At 47.2% G+C, this 22,445-nt stretch overlaps 7 protein-coding genes across 7 annotated transcripts; 3 read left to right on the top strand and 4 right to left on the bottom strand.

Moving 5' to 3' along the window:
• Positions 1–417: 417 nt before the first annotated feature.
• N7500_009264 (CFEM domain-containing protein) lies at positions 418–1,121 on the bottom strand (the record flags this gene model as incomplete). The annotated part of the gene is made up of 3 exons (XM_056680405.1): positions 418–707; positions 826–964; positions 1,041–1,121. 3 exons carry the CDS (start codon positions 1,119–1,121, stop codon positions 418–420), a joined length of 510 nt encoding a protein of 169 aa, XP_056527787.1.
• A 2,193-nt stretch (positions 1,122–3,314) lies between these two features.
• On the bottom strand, positions 3,315–4,535 carry N7500_009263 (NAD(P)/FAD-dependent oxidoreductase; the record flags this gene model as incomplete). The annotated part of the gene is made up of 5 exons (XM_056680404.1): positions 3,315–3,643; positions 3,715–4,031; positions 4,146–4,260; positions 4,319–4,400; positions 4,449–4,535. Coding segments are annotated over 5 exons (930 nt in total), but the record flags the coding sequence as incomplete, so codon positions are not given.
• Positions 4,536–5,785: 1,250 nt separating this feature from the next.
• N7500_009262 (MDR family MFS transporter) lies at positions 5,786–7,489 on the bottom strand (the record flags this gene model as incomplete). Its single annotated transcript, XM_056680403.1, has 1 exon — positions 5,786–7,489. The coding sequence occupies one exon, from the start codon at positions 7,487–7,489 to the stop codon at positions 5,786–5,788; it is 1,704 nt and encodes a 567-aa protein (XP_056527785.1).
• Positions 7,490–8,406: 917 nt separating this feature from the next.
• N7500_009261 (Amidase) lies at positions 8,407–9,957 on the top strand (the record flags this gene model as incomplete). The annotated part of the gene is made up of 1 exon (XM_056680402.1): positions 8,407–9,957. The coding sequence occupies one exon, from the start codon at positions 8,407–8,409 to the stop codon at positions 9,955–9,957; it is 1,551 nt and encodes a 516-aa protein (XP_056527784.1).
• Positions 9,958–11,246: 1,289 nt separating this feature from the next.
• On the bottom strand, positions 11,247–11,882 carry N7500_009260 (uncharacterized protein; the record flags this gene model as incomplete). Its single annotated transcript, XM_056680401.1, has 1 exon — positions 11,247–11,882. One exon carries the CDS (start codon positions 11,880–11,882, stop codon positions 11,247–11,249), a length of 636 nt encoding a protein of 211 aa, XP_056527783.1.
• A 3,094-nt stretch (positions 11,883–14,976) lies between these two features.
• On the top strand, positions 14,977–16,637 carry N7500_009259 (cytochrome P450; the record flags this gene model as incomplete). The annotated part of the gene is made up of 3 exons (XM_056680400.1): positions 14,977–15,285; positions 15,337–16,479; positions 16,536–16,637. The coding sequence occupies 3 exons, from the start codon at positions 14,977–14,979 to the stop codon at positions 16,635–16,637; spliced, it is 1,554 nt and encodes a 517-aa protein (XP_056527782.1).
• A 1,735-nt stretch (positions 16,638–18,372) lies between these two features.
• On the top strand, positions 18,373–21,749 carry N7500_009258 (putative RNA interference and gene silencing protein (Qde2); the record flags this gene model as incomplete). Its single annotated transcript, XM_056680399.1, has 4 exons — positions 18,373–18,713; positions 18,765–19,894; positions 19,971–20,221; positions 20,274–21,749. The coding sequence occupies 4 exons, from the start codon at positions 18,373–18,375 to the stop codon at positions 21,747–21,749; spliced, it is 3,198 nt and encodes a 1,065-aa protein (XP_056527781.1).
• Between the last annotated feature and the right edge of the window lie 696 nt (positions 21,750–22,445).

Below are 22,445 nucleotides of genomic sequence, written 5' to 3'. Positions count from 1 at the left end.
AGCTTTTTTTCCCTTTCTTTACTTTTTTTGTGATTTTTCTAGTCCGCTGTTACCGACGTTACATCCGATTTTCCCCACCCCCAATTGTAGGAGGCTAGTATAGTGGGATGCTTGTACGATAGTGTTTTGAAGGCTGCGACTGTCTTACCTAGGATTTTCTATGGAGTCACCCAAAATCTGGAGACGATAGTCTCAATTGAGGGTAAGAATATATTTAGTAGATAAATGCGCCTTGAAATTCTAACTCCAACGATTCGATGTGTGAACACTCTATTCTAGAATAGGAAATATATTAAATTGAGTGTAGCTTGCGATAGCTTCTTTGAGGCAATAAACATGTAAGGAGGTATCAGCGCCAGATTAAGTATAGTAGAAAACAGTCAAAAAAACCATCATGGGGTCTCTCCACGCAACTCCTCAAACAAAGAAAACCATGCTGGCTAAAAGGATGGCACTACCAACCATCTGAGCGGCTCCTGGTGCAATTCCAGAGGCACCGTTGTACTCAGGGACGCTTTGAGGCGAGCCTGCGCTCTGGGAGGCGCTCTGGGGAGAACCTGCGGGGTGGGAGGCGCTTTGAGGAGAAGCTGTGCTGATCGTGGTTGAATTCTTGGGGCTTGACCAGAAGCCGCCCGGCCCGGTAGAATTGGACCCTCTCGCTGGGGTTGGGATACTCCCCGCGGCAGTCGTTGTGGGAGCCGATGTATCTATCGGGGGATAGAGATCGGATGGCCAGCACCGGAACACAAGGATTCAACGACGCTGGATACGGCTATAGGGTCTAGTTAGATTGGGTCATGCGAAATCAAATGTGGTCTCTCATACCTTTCCGGTCTGGGACATCGCAGGCTTTATTGATGCAGGGCACAATCTCTGCTGCAAGGCCAGGCTTTTGACAATGGCAGGCAAAGTCCGTCAGTTCAGAGCAGCCATCTCCGCCGAGGGCCGTAGTGAAACAGGTGAGCTGGAAGAGAAAGGAACAAGCACGGGTTAGTTGCGAAGGAGAAACTAAGCAGAGATTTTGAGCGGATATGACATACAGAGCATTGCGGGATATTGGATAGTTGAGCTCTAGCAATTGCACTGGTGGCAAGCACCACAATAGCAGTAGTAAAGCGCATTTTGACTATTTTACTGGACTGAATAGATGAGTTGCCTGGAGTCGGAATGGCGAGAGGATTTTCACGCGACCAGAACAACAAATTCTGGATGTATGCACGAGACTAGTTTTATATGAATCATTTGCAATCCAGGCTCTTTGCCAGGCTAGCGGAATATACCGGTTATTAGAACATCGTCCATGTCACATCATTGGTCACATAAGAGTAATCTTGTTTCTCCCCCAAAAGTACAGTCGGCTCGGCTCTCTTACTTGGTATTTCAACTAGTGTAATCCCTGTTCCTGTTGATCTTGCAATAATCTGAAAGAATGAAATCCAATCATGAACGAGGCGGGGTCGTAAAGCTTTCACAGAGATGGTTGACGGTGGACCTAGGGCCAAGACGCCAAGGCATTGAATTTTTGTAGCCACACCGGACTCAATAAGATTACAAGCACATGTCTTTAATTAAATATGGTGGAGCGAGGCAGGAATACGGGGTAGCGGAGGGACCATTCCATAGAATTGGTACTCTGAGCGATGGCCCATGGGTGCTGGCTATTATGACTGTAAGCTTTCACGAGAACATTAGCAAAGTGATATTAAGGAAACTCACATGTTTAGCAGGGTTTTGAGCAGTCTTTTTCGCCTGAACAATACAGCTTACATATATCTAGTACTACTCTGCTGGGCCATCGGGAGCATGTGGCGGGCTCCGAGGAGCTATTGAAGTCTGACCGCTGATCAATGTCCTTTTCGTAATCTGTCTAGCGCAAATCAATAGCCAATACTTATAGAAGAAGCCTTTTGATATATGCACTTATCATTGGTGAGAGAAGTGGTTCTATGTCGCCATAACCTACCGATTTTTTTTCTGTGTTGTACTATGTTGTATAACTCCCTATGCAAGGACGTATCCTCAATCTCTACTAGGCTTGTTCGATTTCCCTAGCATGCCAGGATATCTCTTTGTGTTGGAAAAGGTTTCGAGATCTCGGATTCAGAAACCAATAGAGTGAATACAAAGCTCCAGGTATGTCGACTCCGCATCCTAGATTTAGTATTTGACCGTTGGTCCCAAAGGGCTGGCCCTCAGATCCCAACTAGATCGGTACCGAGTTTGCGGACTGAGCCACTGCCAATCACCTATCCGGGACTGCATTCCCGAGAAGTGGACGCCCTTGATAATGAGGAGAAAACAACACAGATCACATGGCCAGAAACTGTCGATGAAAACGAGCCATCTCCAGGACCTGGCACACCAACTTGAAGACGGCGTAAATCATCATACACTGATATACTCTTCCCAAATCATACGAGTAGAAGTCAATGGTTACAGATGGGGTTTAAATAATCCCCATCACGATTTCGCACCTTTAGTTAGCAGTAGCGCCTCGGAAAGCCTATGAAGCCCAAAGAGTTGCTAAACAAACCGAAAAATGCGACTTTTGAATCACTCTATGTGTAGACCTCGTTTCTCGCCCTGATCTATGTGTAATTCTTGTTTACTATATTTACTACATTGTAAATCAATACTGAGTAGATTAGTCACGTATAAAAACGCAAGAAAACGCGCTATTCAGAAAAGTTTTGAATTGTGAAAGTTCACCGAGAATGTAGTAGTAGTCCTTATTCAAAATATATATCTGATATTGGAGTATATACTGACATTCTCTAGACTTCCACTGGTTGGATTTGATTCAAATATTAATACTACATTTATATAGTGACTCCAATTGTATATGCTAAATTCAAAGTCTTTACAAGTGGAAGAAGGTTTAGAATACATTGACTGTAAATTCTCAGTTGAACCCCCTAAATGGGCTATAATGGGCCCCCAGAAATGGGCTTCGAAGGTTGAGCCCATAGGCCACTTCTGGTTGGGACATAGGCCTGGTGTCTGGGTCCATTTGTGGGCTTTGCGGAGCGCAATTTAACAGAATGCGCACTGGTTTCACACCGATAAATTGGGTGGACATCTATCTACTCAAGTATGCACATGTTCATGTATAGTGAGTTGAGCTGGGAAAAGACGACACTCTACTTCCGTTGAGATTGCTATGCAGCACTGGTGACGGAACACGTTGAATGTAGAGGCGTAGAGTGGGAAAACAAGTCTGTTGATCTATTCAAGGGAGAGGGACAAGAAGAAGAAGAGACCCAGGAAACATATAGGAGAGGCGTGTACATCACTTAGAGATAAGCGTATTTCCATCAGCTAGTCGTCATAACGAGGCCAAAGTGGCCACGATCCATGCTTGGTGCCATCCCATTGATCACGTCCGCCGAGAAATTCTTCAGGTCTAGAACACGGTGGATTTGGACAATCTTCATAATCGCGGCATCAACCCTGTCATCAGTACGCGAAGCACCGGCGGGAGCAGCAGCTCCCAGTTCGCTGCCAGGTTCATTCTTTTCAACGCCCAGGGTGGAAAGACAGCCACTTTCTTCTACCTTAGCGATAAGCTTGGTGCAGAAGTCGACTGACTGGGCGACTTCCTCCTTGGTGAATCTCCCACTTATTTCAACGGTGCCTTGGATGACTACATATATGTACATGTTAGTCGAGAGAAAGGCAGGAGTATAACTAAGCTGTGTGATTAAGCAAGCTTACCTGGCTTGAAATGGTCAAATGCGTTGTCGAATCCAGGTTCGTCGATATCATTCAAGATGTTCTGCTCTCGACCGTAGATCTGCTCAAGGGAGCTGGTCACAACTAGCAGGAAGCAAGTGTAACCCTCAGCAACCTTGTTTGAATGCCAGGATACAGCGGTTTCCTCGCTGCAGTCCCCTCTCGTCGATGCACAGATCGTGATAGCTGCCGAGAGCCCACTGTTCATGGCAAGGTGAACACCGTACGAGAACAGAGGGTCAACATAGCAGCCCCCATCACCGGCAACACGGAGATGGGAGCTCGCGTACTCAGTTGCACTGTACGATCAGTCAGATGCGGATTTGAGATTGCGTGATGTCTCGCGCGCATTCTTAAGGAGCTTTGCAATGCCCGGGGTTTCCTTGGAGAGGATGTGTTGGTAGAATTCCCACATGCCTGTTGCTCCAGGCGCCTTCTTTTTGGCAGCAACGCGGTCTTGCTTCATTGAAATCCCAACCGAAACGGTGCCATCGTGCAACGGGATATACCAGGCCCGGCCACTTCCTTCTGATTTTTTTGATTAGTCTGTTATGTTACTTGGGAAGTTCAAGCACGCGGTGCTTACCATCAACTACCTCAAAAAAGGGATCACCCTTGCCAGGGCCATGAACCGCCGCTAACTCCCAGTATCCCCAGGTTGCAATACTCTTGAGCCCTTAGTTGTACTTACGGTTTTTCATGTATTTGGTACTTACTTCACCCGCCCGTCCGGACGCGTCAACGAGGTACTTGAATCGAATAATCTCTGAAGCACCGCTCTCCTTTTGTGACCAGGAGGCAGAAACTGGTCGGTCCAAACCATTTGTGGAGCCTTCTGCAATGCAACACTCTTGAGATCCCTGTGGTGGGGCTCAAATTCAACTGCGGTTACCTTCGTCTTGTCAAAGGTTTTGCATCGCTATCTCCTGCATACGTAAAAAGGATCTGATCTGCTTCGGAGCAAATCACGTTCCATGCATGATTTCCAGCACCACCGGCAGCAAGAAAATCGCTGACTGAGCAAGATCCAGCCACTGCTGGATCTATCTGGATCTATATATCATCGAACATGTTTTTGCGAGAAGAAAAATGTGTTATCTAGTGGTTCGGGGATTTTACCGTAGTGATAAGCGAAATTTTTCCCCCATGCTAGGCTGAGTCTTCCCCGTTTTTATGTACAAAATAATTATTTTTACTACGTTGAATGATTTTTCTACTGTGGGCTAGGCTCGATCCTGAGGTAGTTCTGCCACTAGACGACCTCGGATAGTAGTAATATTACTGAAAATATTCACAAAGATAAAATATATCCTATCCCTCTACTATTTAAAATACTCTTAGTACGATCCTGACGAACTGAGGTAGTGGTCAAATACCACTAGGACCCTCCAGAGCTTTGGGGCACTTATTCATCGTTCACTCAGTTCCCCCTAGTGTTTGTATAGGATTTCAGGCAGACTTGGAAGTAAGGTGTTATAACACGCCGATGCTTATTTGTATAGATCCCTAAGATTATTTAACCGATCATAAGAACTACAATCAATAGTCTGTTACTTTTTGACATGCGCGGTACTAGCCAGTACATCAATTCTTTATCCTGACATATCTTAATATTGTCTCAACACCTTACAGGGACCTCTCCAAGCCCAAAACTCCTTGAAGCATCAGAAACTTCGTAAATATTTGAAGTCTTTTGCCATATAAGATCATTTCAAGACTGGATATCTATCATATATATTCAATACGTATTGATCTATAAAATATTTACAGTGGGACCGATAATGATATGACATTGGCCAGATCACCTGCTCGAAATAATCTGTTTACTTTTTCTGTAAAATGTCCAGTCACCATGCATTCTCAGTCGCACCCATTTCTCCCGCATGGATGATTCACTCTGTATTTTAACCATTAATACCCCAAGCCTCTCACTGACCAAGTTGGGCGGAAGTAAGCTATACTTCCTCTCTCAGCCCGCTTCCTTGCACAGGGCGCTCAGTTGACCGGTATCTTGGCCATTTCTTCCCCAAACTCACTTTCCGCAATGAGTCACTTAGGCTACTGCCGCAGCAGTCACAAACAGCCTGTTCCTCTTCAGAAGAAGGCTCAATACAGTGACCAGCGATCCAGCTGTGGTGACCAAGGCGTATGTGCTGCTTATTGCAGAGACGATCACGGCCAACACCCGCTGCCGATCATCTGCTGACATATTCTCGAAAATTGCAGATCCAGCCCCAGTGATCGTCTGCTGGATCTCCGCTGTTGGCGTATTTGGCAATATGGCCTTGATTCCATCTTCGCTTTTGTTGAGGAATACCGCATTGGCAATGGCGAGGGCTAAAGTGATGCCAGTGACTTGACCAGTTGAGATAAAACCAATGGACGCAGGAACCATTTCTGGTTGGACAACTGCCTGGACAACCGAAAATGATGCCTGACAGAATAGACCAGCCCCAATGCCGATGATGACGGTATATCCATATATATTGGAAACGGATGTCGTTGTGTCCACCGTAAACATGAGTGCACCACCAATAACAACTAGGATACCTCCGACAAAGTACCAAGGCATGTAATACCCCACCTTGGACAGGAATGCGCCATTCGAGATGGTGGCAAAGATCATTAACATGATGAAGGGTAAGAGTCGAACGCCAGACTGAAGCGCTCCATCTCCACGACTGAACTGGAAATAGAGAGGCGTCATGTAGATGGGGAGAAATAGGCTCGTTCCACCAGCTGCAGTCATGGCGAATAAGATTAAGATGGTGCGGCTCTGAAAGAATTCGACGGGTAGGATACGATGAGCAGGGGTAGTAAAGAGGGCGTAAGCCTGTTGTACGCCAAACAAGATGAATAAGACACCAGAGCAGACAAACAGGCCAATGATCCTGCCCGAGTTCCACGGGTACATCACTCCACCGAATGATACGGCCATGACTCCCGAAAAGAACGCACCAATCAGAAGAATGGTTCCCAGGTAGTCAATCTCTCGAGCACGGTCGGCAAAGTTTGTTCCGCGGCGCATGTCCTTGTTGGGCAACATGAATAGGTAGACGGGGGCGCAGACAGCACCAACACAGAGATTGATGTAAAATGACCAGCGCCAGGTCGCAGATGAGTCTGTGAATGCGCCGCCGATTATGGGACCCAGGACTGTTCCAACACCCCATACCAGGCCTGCTCCGCCGATATACATAGGACGTTCTTGAATGGTGGTTGTGACGGCTAGTTGTGTCATGAGGCCAACATACATACCGGCTCCAGAGACGCCACAAATGGCCCGACCCACGATCAATGAGTTCATGTTTGGAGCAGCGCCGCAGATAGCTGAGCCAACTTCAAAAATCAAGATGGTCGCGATGTAGGTCCATTTGATATTGAAATGTGAAAAGATTTTGCCCCATACCAAGTTTGTTCCCGCGGCGCCGATGAGAAAGGCAACACTGACCCACGAAAGCCTGTCCACTGAATGGAACTGCTCGACGATTGCAGGTTGGACGTTGGCTACGATGGTCTGGTCGAGTGCAAATAGGAATTGCGAGCTGTAAATGGCTAGCACAACGACAACCCATTTCCAACCTCCAGTCTCGCGCGTTTCTTGCTCGTGTGACTCTTTTGGCTCTAGATCAGCCTGTAATTGCTTTTCAGCATCATCGATGATTGGTGCACCAGTGGGGCTCTCGTCGCTCTGGCCTGAGTCGGTGTCGAGTTTGGGATCACTTGAAAGTTTTTCAAAATCTGTCGCAGGTTCCATAGTTCCAGTTCCTTGCCCTCTTGTCTGTCAGAAGATTTCGTAGCCAAGCTTGTTAGTTGTCAACGATTGAATGAATTTCACAACGCTATGAAAAAGAGAAAATTGTTGCCTGACCACATATGCAATCAAGTTTGACAGATATGACGAGGAAAGAAAACAGAGATTACCAAGCATACCCAAAACTGCTGCTGTAGGTTCCAGATCCTGAGCTTGAAAGATAGAGCGATCAGGTCGCAACCGCCTGGTATTACCAAGCATAGCTGTTCTACAAAGAAAGGTGGCTATATCAGGCTTAGCGTCGCCGCGCATGGGGAGACCTCAGTCCGATCTGATATCCGAGTGGGATAGCCCTATATGCCGTGCAACCGATCTAGTCCGCAGTCGGCTAGCGTTACCGCGCAGTACCCACCTGGGCAGCGCGGCAGGTGGGTCTGGCGGGTCCAAAAAAGGCTAGCCTTAGCGCGCCCATCGGTTTGCCCTCCACAGGCCATCAATAGATCTCCAGTAACTAACTCAGTGAATTAGCTAATTAGATAAGGGAAGCTACCCTAGGGTAAGTATCATGCAATTTACTCAGCAATGTTTGTATAACTTCGATCAACTGTCATTCCCTCTTCACTGGGCAGCCTAATTGGATATTTTGAAGGCATAGAAGAAGTAGAAGAAGAAAGACGTATAAACGAATTCCCGCGGTAAAAATATAGTCGATAGTTCAAAAGTAGTTGTTACTAGTCACATTAGTACTAGTTATTACACGGGTCCAGCTAACGGCAGTCGGCTAGTCCCTTAATTCCCACTCTGATCACATGGACCAAGTACTACATCCATGCTTGGAGGGAACAACATTTCTTCAACCTAGCACTTCCTCAACGTTAGGCGGTGATAAGCCAGCAACCGGCAAATGCACTTTGAGATCAATGTCCTCCCAAACCTACCATGCCATTGCTCACCGCAAACTCAAGACCCTTCAGTCCCTCATCCCCAGAAACTGGCTCCTTGACCCACTACCTGACCCCCTCCCACTCGACGTCCGCTCCCTTGTTTCGAATAGCACTGTCCTGACTCCAGACGAACTCTCCATAACTTCCTCGCACGATGTAACCTCACTTTCTCAACTTATCCATTCCCGAGCGCTCACATCTGAAGCCGTAACAACCGCTTTCTGCAAGCGCGCCGCCATAGCTCAACAACTCACCAACTGTCTCTCGGAAATCCTCTTCCTACCGGCTATCGAGCGAGCACATGCTCTGGATGTTGAATATAAACGTACAGGCAAGACACGAGGGCCGCTACATGGGATACCGATTTCTTTAAAAGATACGTTCAATATCAAAGGGTATGACTCTTCGATTGGCATGGCAAGTCTCGCAGCGAATCCTGCAAAAGAAAACGCCACCTTGGTGGATATACTTCTTGAGCAAGGAGCAGTACTATACTGCAAGACCAACGTCTCGCAAACTCTCATGGCCTTGGATTCGCATAACCATCTCTTCGGGCGTGTCATGAACCCACGGAATAGGCGGGTTACAGCGGGTGGAAGTAGTGGTGGTGAAGGGGCCCTGCTTGCCATGAGGGGCAGTGTTTTGGGTATCGGCACGGATATTGGAGGCTCGGTACGCATACCTGCCATGTGCAATGGTCTCTACAGTATCAAACCCAGTTCGCAGAGAATCCCTTTCATGGGCCAAGAAATTGGGCAGCTGCCTGGTATCGATAAACTGGGGTTGCAGGCTAGTGCGGGGCTTATGGCGACAAGTGTCAGAGACTGCGAGCTGTTTCTGAAAGCGATTGCAGATGCCAATCCGTGGGAAAAAGATCCAAATGTCGCCTTCGGGTCGTGGGATGGGCAAGGGAGGATAGGAAAGAAACCGTTGTTTGGAGTTATGAGAGCTGACGGTATCACAACGCCACTATCACCGGTTGCGAAGGTCCTTGATGAAGCGGTAGAAGCTCTACGCAAAGCCGGGCTTCAAGTTGTTGAGGTCAATGCACCAGCATTCAAGAAATACCACTCACTGGCCAACTCATTTTTTGGGATCGGGGGGAACAACCATACATTTGATATACTTGAGAGAATCGGGGAACCTTTGATCCCCTGGCTTGACACAAGGTTGAGAAGAAAAAAGCCTGCAGATTTAATGCAGCTGAGCGAGTTACATGTCAGAAAATTGGCATTCGAGAAGGAAATGTTGGAAATTTGGAGGGATGAGAATGGGAGAATGATCGATGCGTTGATATGTCCAGTGGCTCCTCATCCAGTGCCAGAAATTGACAGGTGGAATGGTGTTGGTTATACAAGTGCATTTGTCGTATTGGACTATCCAGCTGGAACACTCCCAGTCAGAGACGTCTCAAATGATGATTTAAAGGACGATCTACCTGAATCGGAAATTCTTGGAGGTTGGGATTCGAGGAACAGGGACTTGTGTAAGCTCCCTACCTTCATCCCTCCAATATTCTGTCTTTGATACCACTATTACACGTTCACCTCTGGTTATCCGTTTCCCTCCAGTGTTGAAGCAGTGATAAATCCTATCTTGCAAGGTTATGCTGATCCATCAGAAACAGGGCACCCAAACACCAATGATAGGAGTGTATATTTGAACACGAAGCTATCAGTTCAAGTTGTAGCCCCCCGATTGCAGGAGAGAAGGCTTTATCAAGCGATGGCACTCATTGATGAGATCTTACATGGTGCTAACTCCCAAACTAGGGCCAGAGGATAATCTCGGAGCACAGTGGCTTGATATCAGATACCATCTATAACCCCCGGTGTTTCAGCTTGCGCAACACTTTTTGACAGAGCCCCTTGCTTTATTGGCATCTGTCGGCAAAAGGTGGAGGCATTTTTTTACTAGCGTTTGTCATGTTTTATTCAACACTATTCTTTCCTGATCTTTAAGACATCAACTGCTGAAGCCGCACATTCAATCCCTTCGTTTTCTCATATCATTATGTGTTTAGCACACACATCTCATGCGTGGTTTAATACAACTAGTAGTCAATGTCCGTTCTAGTGCTTACTTTTGGCCTTGGACTCGACAATGTCAATTACGTGTTGAGAAAAGAATATTTGGTAACGAGGGGTCAATCATGTTAAAGAAACAAGGCCTTACTTACTTGGCCGCTGATCCTCTCACCAAAAAGACGCAGTGTCTAGCCTGGTATGTGCATCGCTAGATGTTGCACCCTTGTATTGCATGTACCTACGGGTATTCCCTAAGATTCTTCAGGTCATCTCGGCCTCTGGGATCGTCGGAGCCAGCATCGTGTCAAGCCCACCAATACCGGCAAATTTTGGTGAGCTTGGCACGATCAACTAGAAAAACGCCAAATATGCAGGTCTCAAGTTCTATTCAGGATTCCTCTGGCGTTCCGTACTCTGGCGTTCCGTATACCCGGGGCAAGTTGAGAAATAGGCCTCACCATTCAGGTGAGGCAGGATCCGAAAGTAGTTGTACAGAGTTGTAAGACAAAAGACATAATGGGTTTACTTCTGATACAGGTAGTAGAGAAGTGAAGTGCTAATTGTGCGGCGTAGGGTGTTATCGAACTGATAGACCTCGTAGCAAGGTCAGCTCTGAGAAGGCTACTATACAGGCTCGGCCCGTGAGCCCACGGCCCCAGGAAACCCCAGTTGTCGAATGCAAGTCATACGACTGACGACGATCTATGGAGCTTCCATCCAAACCCCTAAATGGTTAAAACATCGTCCTATTCAAATAATATCAGCAGCGTTTTTTGACACTGATTTTTTTCATCGTTTTACTATGTTTTCCATTCCGTTTTCTTCATCCCAGAAAAACATAGCAACCACGTCGCTGCATTGCTGTAGCCCAATCACAACTCTCGGGGAAGTAATCCTCGCCTTCCAGCATTCTTCCATGATTTGTAAGGCCTCGAAGCACACCCCAGTAGTATTTTGCGAGATACCTGCTCTAGAAACAAGACCCCGGAAGAAACCATAATGTTTCTCCAGCGCCAAGCATCCCGAAATACAGAATGGCCACACCGAACTTCGCAATAATTGCGGATCTTTCAAATCCTTGAAAGCGAGGACTGTTTCCGAGATGCTTTCTGCAATCTCCGGCACTTCTGGATAAGGACCTGAAATGACAACATGGAGATACGTTATAGCTGCCAGTAGGAACAACTTGTTGATTTCCGGATGCGTAGGTATTGGGGGCTTAGAGCTAGCAGTTGCTGATGAAGTGGCTAGCAATGATCCTCCTGCCCATGGATGGGTGATTTCCTCAATGGCTGCTATCTCTTGCCGAAGACGGCCCTTTATTCCGTCGCCACGTTTTACCAGATCAACAAAACTCAGTTTGTTGGCGCTTTGGGCCTCTTTCTTCCATTTGTCCAACAGGGATATCTCCAGGATAAGTGCCATTACTGAATCACGGCACCCGGTGTGGCTTTCCATGGAAACTTCAAAAGTCTCAAGTGCTTGTAAGTGACTTATGTTAAGAATTAGATTTGATCGAGTAGAAGCGGAAGAGATGATGTCAAATGCGATGAAAGATCCGAGCACGAATTTAAATGCGCATTCAATTTCGGGGCATAGAGCGGTCGTCTCACTTCCAGTATGTGGAACCATATAGTCGTCTGGCGTCCTCAGCGGCGGAAGCCGGGCCTGTAGGAGTGTATAAATGGAAGCAGATGCCGTCCGTAGATGGGTCTGCCATTTTTCTCTTCCGCCATTGAAAGTCTTCCATTTGTAACATATTAGTATTATAATTATGACTACTTGAATCATTGCCCACCTACCTCAAGGAACAAAAGCTGCAGTATAGACATGAGGACTTCTATGCTATCAAGCACGAGTCGAAGCCCTTTCGATGCGTTATGATTATTTATCATCAACTGCATCTCTTGGATGGCTATGTCGTAGTGACTATTTTGAGTGCGTAGTTGAGTCAGGCTACTAGTAATGTCACTAGTCCGCGATGATGAGCTTGAAAGAAGTTGGCGTTCACTCAGAGCTAAAGCTGCATGGTATGCAGATTTGACTCGTCGAAGGATTGCAAAGAGCCAACCTCTTCCTTGTTTCTTTTGGCAATGAAAAAACGGATACTGGATGTAAAAGACTTCGTCCAGGTAGTACATAAACAATGCATCCTCTGTGTCTCCACTCGGGGATGTTGTTTGAGGAGATAATGCCACGTGATCGTGATTGGCAGTTGAAGCTGTTTCCTTGAACTGATATCTATGGTCCTGAGACGCACTATCTTGCAATCCGTTCAACGCGGAGCTGGTACTCTGATGGGTCGGAGATTGAATGTCCATTCCAGATACGATACTTTCGAAAGCCATGGGGGATATCAAATGCGGTGACGAGTTTTGATTCTGACCGGTTGTATAGGTAGAGCTGTAACTCTCTAAATCCAACGAAGCATCATCCATGATAGAAAGGTCGTTTGGGGGCCAGAATGTCCATAGTGTGTCAATAGAGTGACTTGACCCTATTCCACTGTCTTGACAATTGAAATCATCTTGAGGAAAAGCCCCAAGTTGCTCATCGAAAAAGTTTTGCGAAACTGCCGCCGGGGGGGATACATTCTTGGTGGTGGAAGACCTCATGCCAATCGTTGAAGCCAATGTTAACTGATTAGCGTGACATTGCTGTCGCCTTCCTTTTTTTGACTTGGCCTGGGTAACGAGACGTTTGAATTTGGAGGCTTGGTCTCTTTGCAGTGCGCCATTATCCATCCATTCTGGCCTCGGGCCGTATCCATGACAATCCAACTCGAGAGAAATGCACGCTGAACACACAGGGCGATTTTCGTCGCATTTCTTTTTGCGGAGGCGACACGTCCAACAGCCATGATTACTTCGGGCGGCTATATCAGGCACAAGTAAGTATCGCAAATTATACCTAACCTACCTAGGTACCTACTAGGTGCCTAGGCATCTGACAAACATGCGAGAGGACAGCGGAACATACATATTCTGACAGTCTCAGCCATGCTGACTCTATAAAGGTCGCACTCCAATAGAGCCTTATGCACTGCGCAGATAAGGGCCAACGGGCTGAAATGGTGATAAGAGACCAGGCTATATACCCTCTTTCAGATCCGAGATGTGGCCCCGTGGGCGATGATGTTGAAATAACCAATCAAAGTAAATTTCCTGTGGGTATGTAACATGAGCATTCACTATACCTAAACAGGAAGTTTTTTTTATTTGAACATTCAGCTCAAATGCTTTCTTGCCTCCCAACATCCCCACACACACACACTCTCTCTCTCTCCCTCCACATACTCGCCGTTGGCTTCTCATACCTTCCTATATACTAGTGGTTATATATAGGAAATTACCATAAGCTTCCACGGAAAAAGACTACTTGAGAGCTGAGAACTGAACTGTATAAGCATCTAGGCGATATTGCTTCTATAGATATAGATATTGGTATATTAAGTCCTGTCAAATAGGTAAATGCGTATTATACTGGCGCACTGGCGGCTGGAGCCTGCCGTAGGCGGGAGCTCCCTTACTGGGCTGTTTTCCGCCCCACTCGGGAGTTGCTCGGATTAAAATGCCGACACCTTTCTACAATCTTCTCCTATTTAAGTGAACAACCCCTATCATGGCTAGACATTTTGGATCTGGTCGCAGAACTTGAGCTTCGCTAAATTACCAGGAAACTAATTTTGATCGCTTCAACGACAGACTTAGGTTGCTTTTGGGAAAGATCGTAGTTGCTCCCGAGACAGATCGACCAGGACATCGAACACAAGCGCTGGGGTACGAATAGCCAGGTCTAAGACTGCTTGGCCTTTGCTTCTTGCCTCGGTATTGCATACTATGAAATACTCTCCACTTAGATCGACCTCAATTTACATAGCACAATCCACGAATGAATGCCACGATATAGACTTTCGCAGTTTGCACGGGCTTTTCTGGATCATTTTTGATATATATTCTCTGACGGCAGTGTGATCTATCCGCCATGGAGTAGAGCGGGACCGGACATGCCCGAGATTGTGACTTTAAAATTGTTGGGCTTCTACATTTGGTTGCTGTAAGGAAATTCGGAGTGGCTTGTATACAGCCGTTAGTACATATATTTATTGCTTAGATACTTCCGAGGTATTGTAGGCCTTCTATTTTGTGTATGAAAGTTCTAGATTTGTGGCATTGAGATACAAAATAGCGTGATTATTGCACTGCAAGGAGTTCTCGGTTGTTGAACATCGTTCCAGATGCCGACGCGCAGGCCACAATCAAGCAAAGGTCGTCTACTTCACCTGCACTAAATGTTAAATATGGGGAAATTGTGGGGCTTGACGAATGAATGACTTTTCCTGCGTAATGCTTCCTGCTTGAGATATCTCTCATGCCTACTACGCCCATATTCGGGTCCTGGCATGCCCAACTGCCGATCCCAGCATCACCACGTCACGGATATTCTATGATGTGGTGTATATAAAGTGCCCTCCTCATAGCTCCTGCTTCGAGCTAGGTCCAAGTGATTAGACACAATCATGGCTATCATAGCAGCTTTCTCTATCTCTACGCTTCATTATGTTGCCTATACATTCCCTCTTCTACTCTTAGTTTACCTTGCTCAAAACTATTTCTACAATTCACTACACATTTTTCCTGGGCCTTTCTGGGCGCGCCTATCTGATATTTGGCGATACCTCGACGTGAGGGGTCGACGCCCTGAGCTCACTCATATAGCCTTGCATCGCAAGTATGGCGATATCGTGCGCCTAGGACCACGCACTTTATCCTTTGCAGATCCGAAGGCGACGAAGGTGATCTATGGCTTAAACAAGGGATTTGTCAAGGTACTATATGCCGAGCGCAGAATGATCTACATATTCTAATTTAAAGGACAGTCCGAGTTCTATCCAGTACAAATGACGGTTTCTAAAGGCGAGCCATTGCCATCGCTATTCTCTACGCTGGATGAGAACTTCCATGCGACTCTCCGTCGTTCTGTCAACCATGCGTTCTCAATGAGCTCATTGGTACAGTACGAGCCCATGGTCGATGAGACTACGGAGATATTCCTCGATCAAACAAGCCGCCTCTTTGCTGATGGAGCTACAGTGTGCGACTTTGCACGATGGCTACAATTCTTTGCCTTTGATGTTATTGGAAGCATCACATATAGCAAACGCCATGGTTTCATCGAGAAAAACCAAGATATCGATGGTATCGTCAGTTCCCTGGCGAACATCTTCGACTATGCCGCCCCTGTTGGTCAGATGCCATGGCTAGATAAGCTAATCTGGAAGAATCCAATATTTGATATTCTTCAAAAATTGGGCTTATGGGATAATTCACACCCCGTGGCCGTCTTCGCTAAGCAGCGCATGGAAGAACGCATGTCAGCAAAGGCTGATCTAACGAGCTCGGTAACAAAGGACGATCTTCTTACGATGTTCATCAAGGCGGGTGAAATCCGTCCAGACTTCATGACAAACAAACGAATCCTTACCATGGCCGTCTCTATGGCCTTTGCCGGGTCCGAAACCACTGCTATCAGCATTGCAGCCGTGTTCTACTTTTTACTAAAGAACCCAGAGTGCATGAAACGGCTTACGCAAGAACTTGATGACGCCGTGGCCAATGGTACGATCGTGAACCGCCCAACTGGACTTGTTTCGTGGACAGAGTCGCGGCAGCTGCCCTATCTCGATGCCTGTATAAAGGAAGCTTTCCGTATGCATCCCGCTGCAGGACTTCCTCTAGAACGTGTTGTTCCTGCGTCGGGAATGGAGATCTCCGGTCATTTCATTCGCGGTGGAACAATTGTCGGCTGCAGCCCCTGGGTTATTCACCGCCGTAAAGACATTTTTGGTTCAGATGCCGATATATACAACCCAAATAGATGGCTGACTACTCCACCTGATCAATTGAAGGCTATGGATGGAATGATGCTCCAATTCGGTGCCGGGTCGAGGACCTGCATTGGGAAGAACATCTCTCTTATGGAGATTTATAAGATTATACCTAGCTTTTTGCGAAGGTTTGAGGTACGTTATTTGTTTTTGCATAAAAAACACGCTAGTGATGCTGATTCTTTCCATAGGTGCAGTTGGCATATCCTGACCAGGAATGGAAATTGTGGAATGCATGGTTTGTACGCCAACATAACTTCAAGACGATTTTTACCCCGAAAGAGATGGTATGATAATTAAATTGGGCCATTTATTATATTACTTATTGAAACGTGGAAACTGTGATGTACATATTGCCAATGCAATACTTGATGAATCTCAGTAGTAGACATCTTTCTGTCTAATATATCGGCAGATTAAAAAGAGTGCATGTATATGATCAGGAGACATGCTACAACTCTAGATGTCAAAGTGTTGAAGCTTCCAGATGATTTGCAGTCTATAACACCATTGGGCAGACCTCTTCTATATACAAAGCCCCCGAACTCCTACGAAATCGAGTCTAGCGGCTCCGATGCAGCCCTGGCAGCCTCATCACCCATTCCTGCATATGACCTGTACCCAGATTGTATTGAAGTATGGGATCTTCAACGTGTATATTCCGACGGCATCCGCTTGCTTACTGCTTTCTCTATAATTCTATTTATGTTGCCATCACTCCATACAAAGTCTATTTTACATATGAAAGGTTTATCAAGAGTACATATGTTGTATAGTGGTATGAAGCCTACGAATATAGGCTTCCTGCTAGGTATTGAGCGATTGGACATTTACAGTTTCTCACATTGTATACTTCAAGTTCGAGTATTACTTTGCAAGAACTGTATCCCTTGATACAGCTTTGTATAGTTTTCATGTTTAGTTTCAACACAAGTTGCTCTGTTTTAACGATAGTATATGTAGACTATTGAACGTAAAAGGGAGGCGCACTTCAAGAAAAGTCCAATTGCTTCATTTAAGCATGCTTCTATCTTCATATCCCGGAAAACTTATGCAAGGTCATCATGCATTGGGACCGTCTATAGATAGACGTTGACTATTTCTTGAAGAGCCCTACGACGGAGTAGTCTTTAAACTTGTATGTTCTGTGCGTTTCTGCCTAAAATACCTCCAGAACTGTTTGAAAACTATTTGATATCACATATTATGATTTTTAATGTCTTCCTGTGTGGCCTTAAAGAGAGCATTTCGCTTTGGTAATGACAAGGCACAAGGTACTCCGTACTGGTTATTAGATTGACTTCACCTAATATCATGTAAAATCGAGGGCAAAAGCAAGAAAGGAAAATACACGTCCAACACCAACCAACACCAACCAACACCAGCCAACGCCAAACCTACGGGCCGAAATCATTGGATCTCCTTTGCACACAAAATCCTCAAACTCGTGGTGTCATCAATACACTCGAATACGTGGACACGTAGAGCTACAGCAGCCAATCGAAAGATAATTGAAACATAGTCTTACTATCACAAAAATAGACTGGGAATATGTCGCCCTCCTATGCCTAGATCTACTGGTCAACCGCAGGACTACAAACGGGAGCGAAGTGATTGATCTATTTTTTCCCCCAAGAAAAAACTTACTACTAGTCGGAAAAGAGGCGAAAAAGGATTCCAATCCTATCTCACTAACTACGTGGCATTTGATATCGCCGTGGTAGTGAGAAGCATAATGTAAATGGAGCATGTCATAGTCGCATCATGCAGCTGGAAACTTCTGTACAACTGCCCAGGTAGATTCGTGTATATAGGAAGTACCCCGTACACGTGTACCCAATCGTCACCCTATCATAATACACTACTTTAAGCAAACAAAGAACCTGGTGATGGACAAACGATACATCACTTCCAATACTTAATAAGCCGTTCATCCACCATTCCCCATTCCCCATTCCCCACTAAGTTCCCCTATCATTTTTCATAGTTCAACCCATATAATCCATCTGTATCTGATCCTATCTTATTATGAGTGACAACCGGGGTCGTGGACGAGGTGATCGTGGCGGTGACCGTGGCCGTGGGGATCGAGGTCGTGGTGCCGATCGAGGTCGCGGTCGCGGGGACAGTCGAGGCGATTTAGCCTTCCGCCCAGCTGGTAGAGGCGATGGAAATCGAGGAGATTTCAGAGGTGACTTCCGAGGCCGAGGTGGTGACAGAGGTCGTGGAGGCGACTTTCGTGGTGGGGGTGATCGAGGTCGTGGGAGAGGTGATTTCCGGGGTCGAGGTGATTTTCGCGGTAGGGGTGATTTCCGTGGTGGACGTGGTGGACGTGGTGGCTCTACCAACTTTGGCCCACCCATCTTCAGGTATGTCTCACAATAGTTGGTACTCGGACAAACCTAATGATTTGCCTACAGACAAGGCGAACCTATTCCACCCCCTAACACCGCCGTCACTAAGACCGAAAATGACCTTGCCAAAGCTCTGGCCGTGAGCAGCCAGAAGACCCCGAGACAGGCAAAATACCCCGACCGTCCGGGTTATGGCACAGCTGGCAGGCCAGTGACTTTGTATGCAAACTATTTGCCCTTGACCCTGCCTAACAAGCAGCTGTTCCGCTACCATATTGACATTGCAGCCGACTCTGCAGGCCGATCTGCCCCTGTGGGCAAAAAGGCCCGACACATTGTGCGTCTGCTGCTGGAGGAGCATTTCCCACAGCAGAAGAACAGCATTGCGTCAGACTTCCGGTCTACCCTCGTCTCGTGTGTCAAATTGACCGAGGGTAAATTCAATGTGCGATACAAGGAGCACATGGATGATGACTACCTGGATCCACCCCGGGTGCACCAGGTTACCTGTCAGTATACTGGCGAGGTCAATCCTGCTGACTTGGTTAACTACCTGACCTCCACCAATGCCGGTGCCATGCTTGAGTCCAAGTCTGAGATTGTGGCTGCCCTCAACATGATCATGGGCCACCACCCCAAGACGGACGACCAGGTCGTCTCTGTCGGGGCCAACAGACACTACAGTCTGCGTCAGGAAACCATGGAATCGTTCAACCTTGGCGGTGGCCTATCTGTCCTGCGTGGGTTCTTTGTCAGTGTGCGTGCTGCGACTGCTCGGGTGCTCTTGAACGTCCAGGTCAAATATATGGCATGTTACAATGAGGGACCTTTGATCAACGTGATCCAAGGCTATGGCAACAGGAACACTTATCATTTGGAAAAGTTTCTCAAGAGTCTGCGCGTTCGCATCACCCATCTCGTCCGCAAAAACACTCGCGGTCAGCCTCGGCCTCGCATCAAGCCTATATATGGCCTGGCCAACCGCGGCGACGGTGGCTCGTCGCCCAACCCACCCAAGGTTTCCCGCCACGGCGCCGGTCCCCAGGATGTGCAATTCTTCCTAGCTGAATCTAGCCCTCGGCCCGTCGCCGTGTCTGGTGCGCCCGAGGCCAAGGGAAAGAAGGGAAAGAAAGCGCCCAGAGCCGGCCCTGCAGAAGCCGGTCGCTATATCACCGTTGCGGACTTCTTCAAAAAGGGTCCGTCGATTTTCATTTTCCTTCTATTTTTCCTGAGACTCAGTTTCTCCTCGTGTTGTGCTGACTTGCCTCTTAGAGTATAACATGGCCCTGAATGCAAACCTACCGGTGGTGAATGTCGGGTCTCGTGACAGACCTGTCTATCTCCCCGTTGAGGTCTGCGAAGTCGAGCCTGGCCAGCCAGCTAAATCCAAGCTTACTGGCGATCAGACAGCCAGTATGCTCCGCTTCGCTGTTATGGGCCGGAAGCCGGGCCAGAACGCCCAGTCAATTGTCACCAAGGGTGTGGGTGTACTGGGACTCGGCGAGCCGTTGAATGCCACACTAGTAAGGATTCCCTCGCTTTGAAGATCTTATCAAGATGTCTAACCTTTTACAGTCTGCTTTCGGTGTTAACTCTTCCACTGAGCTGATCACGGTTCCTGGGCGCGTTCTCCCCGCCCCAAATGTCTACTACAAAGACGGGAATAGGACCAAGGAAATCAGGACTCAGTTTGGTAACTGGAACATGCGCCAAATTCAGTTCTCTAAGCCTGCAGCCATGAAATCCTGGACTTTCCTCTACATTGACCAGGAGGGCGCTCGGCCAGTTTTCCAAAGCCCAGATCAGCTCAATGCGTCTCTCCAAGCCTTCAGAAAGACACTCAAAGATATGGGTATGCTCGTGGACCCCCACAAGCAAGGCAAACGTGTCGTTCTGACCGGCAAGAACGACGCTCTTGATATTGAGCAAGCTGTCGATGATCTGAAAAAGCAACACAACCCAATCTTCATACTGGGTATATTACACAGTAAAGACACTGGTATATACAACTGCGTCAAGCAAGTCTGCGACGTCCGTTTCGGAATCCGCAACGTGAACGTTCTCGCAGAGAAGCTCGTGAACTCCAACGACCAGTACAATGCCAATGTGGGCCTGAAAATCAACCTCAAATTAGGCGGTGCCAACCAGGCCCTTCGCACTGCCGACCTGGGAATCATTTCCGAAGGAAAAACAATGCTAGTCGGCATCGACGTGACCCACCCGTCACCAGGATCCGCCAGGACAGCGCCCAGCGTGGCAGGCATCGTCGCCTCCGTCGACGCAACCCTCGCCCAATGGCCCGCCGAGATCCGCGTCCAGGGAGCCCGCCAAGAAATGGTCGCCGACCTAGAAACCCTCCTCGCCTCGCGTCTCCAACACTGGCGCAAGCTAAACAAGTCCCTCCCTGAGAACATCATCGTCTACCGCGACGGCGTCTCAGAGGGCCAATATAACAAAGTCATCGACGAGGAACTCCCCCTCCTCCAAGAAGCTTGCAAGAAGACCTACCCAGCAGACCAGACAAAGAAAGGCCTCCCGCGTCTGGCCATCATCGTGGTAGGAAAACGTCACAATACCCGCTTCTACCCAACAACAGAGCAGGACTCGAACCGCGAGAATCCCATCCCCGGAACAGTCGTCGACCGCGGCGTCTCCGAGGCCCGTGACTGGGACTTCTTCTTGCAGGCTCACTCCGCCCTCCAGGGCACTGCCCGTCCTGCTCACTACTTCACCGTCTGGGACGAGATCTTTTATCCCCGTCACCCGGCTAACAGCACCGGCCCCGGCGCGGCTGATGTCCTCCAAGATCTCACTCACAAGATGTGCTACATGTTCGGTCGTGCCACGAAGGCGGTTAGTGTCTGTCCGCCAGCGTACTATGCCGATTTGGTGTGCACCCGTGCTCGCTGCTTCTTGAGTGATCTGTTCGATCCTATGCCCCTTGATGGCTCTGGTGGTAGTACCAGTGGCACCGAGGGAACAGCGGATATGTCCCGCACGGTGGATGTCAGGATTCATCCTAATATTGCCGAGACTATGTTCTACATCTAGGACGATTTGGTTGATTTATCTTTGCCATTTAACGGATATCTATGTTGCGTTTCTACTGGAATCTACATGACTTGACTTGAATGGATATGTGGAGGAAAGATAACATATTTTGGACCTGGAAAACCTACTTACATTCACTCGCTCATCCTGCGTCTTTGGAAAATATCGTTTGGGATATTCGGTAAGCTTCGATGGACATCCGAGACTGAACGAGATTAGCATCTTTTCACTATTTTGGACAACTTAGCTATGAGACTGAATTGAATATTTCAACGATAACATCTTTATGATCACTTAGTAGACATGTATGATGTTCTTCTACGCTACCTAAAGGTTTACGGATCAGAATTGAAATATAACGCCATGGAATTAACAGATAAAAGAAACTCGCTGTGGAAATAAACTTGTACACTGGTAACTTCAAGCAAGGTAATGGTAAAAAAGCAAAGAAAAATAGACAAGAAGGCAAGGGTTGAAAGTAGTACACACAGACCAGGCATTCCACACTCGACTGCAACTGCAAAGTTCCCAGCGCGAATGGGAAAGCCTTCAGCCTCTTTTTTTAGTTAGTTTGCAATTTCAAGGACAAATGTCCAAAATTCATGCGGGTATCGATACATATCGCTCATGATCGGAAAGATTCGGCCGTACTTGTCAACAAGAAGACGGAGCTGAGACGACTTCGCCACTGACAAG

This window comes from Penicillium coprophilum (assembly GCF_028826855.1).
Source record: "Penicillium coprophilum strain IBT 35676 chromosome Unknown utg000006l_segment0_segment0, whole genome shotgun sequence".
Taxonomy (NCBI): Eukaryota; Fungi; Ascomycota; class Eurotiomycetes; order Eurotiales; family Aspergillaceae; genus Penicillium; species Penicillium coprophilum.
The sequence above is the reverse complement of the archived record's forward strand: the minus strand, read 5'-3'. Positions and strand labels throughout refer to the sequence as shown.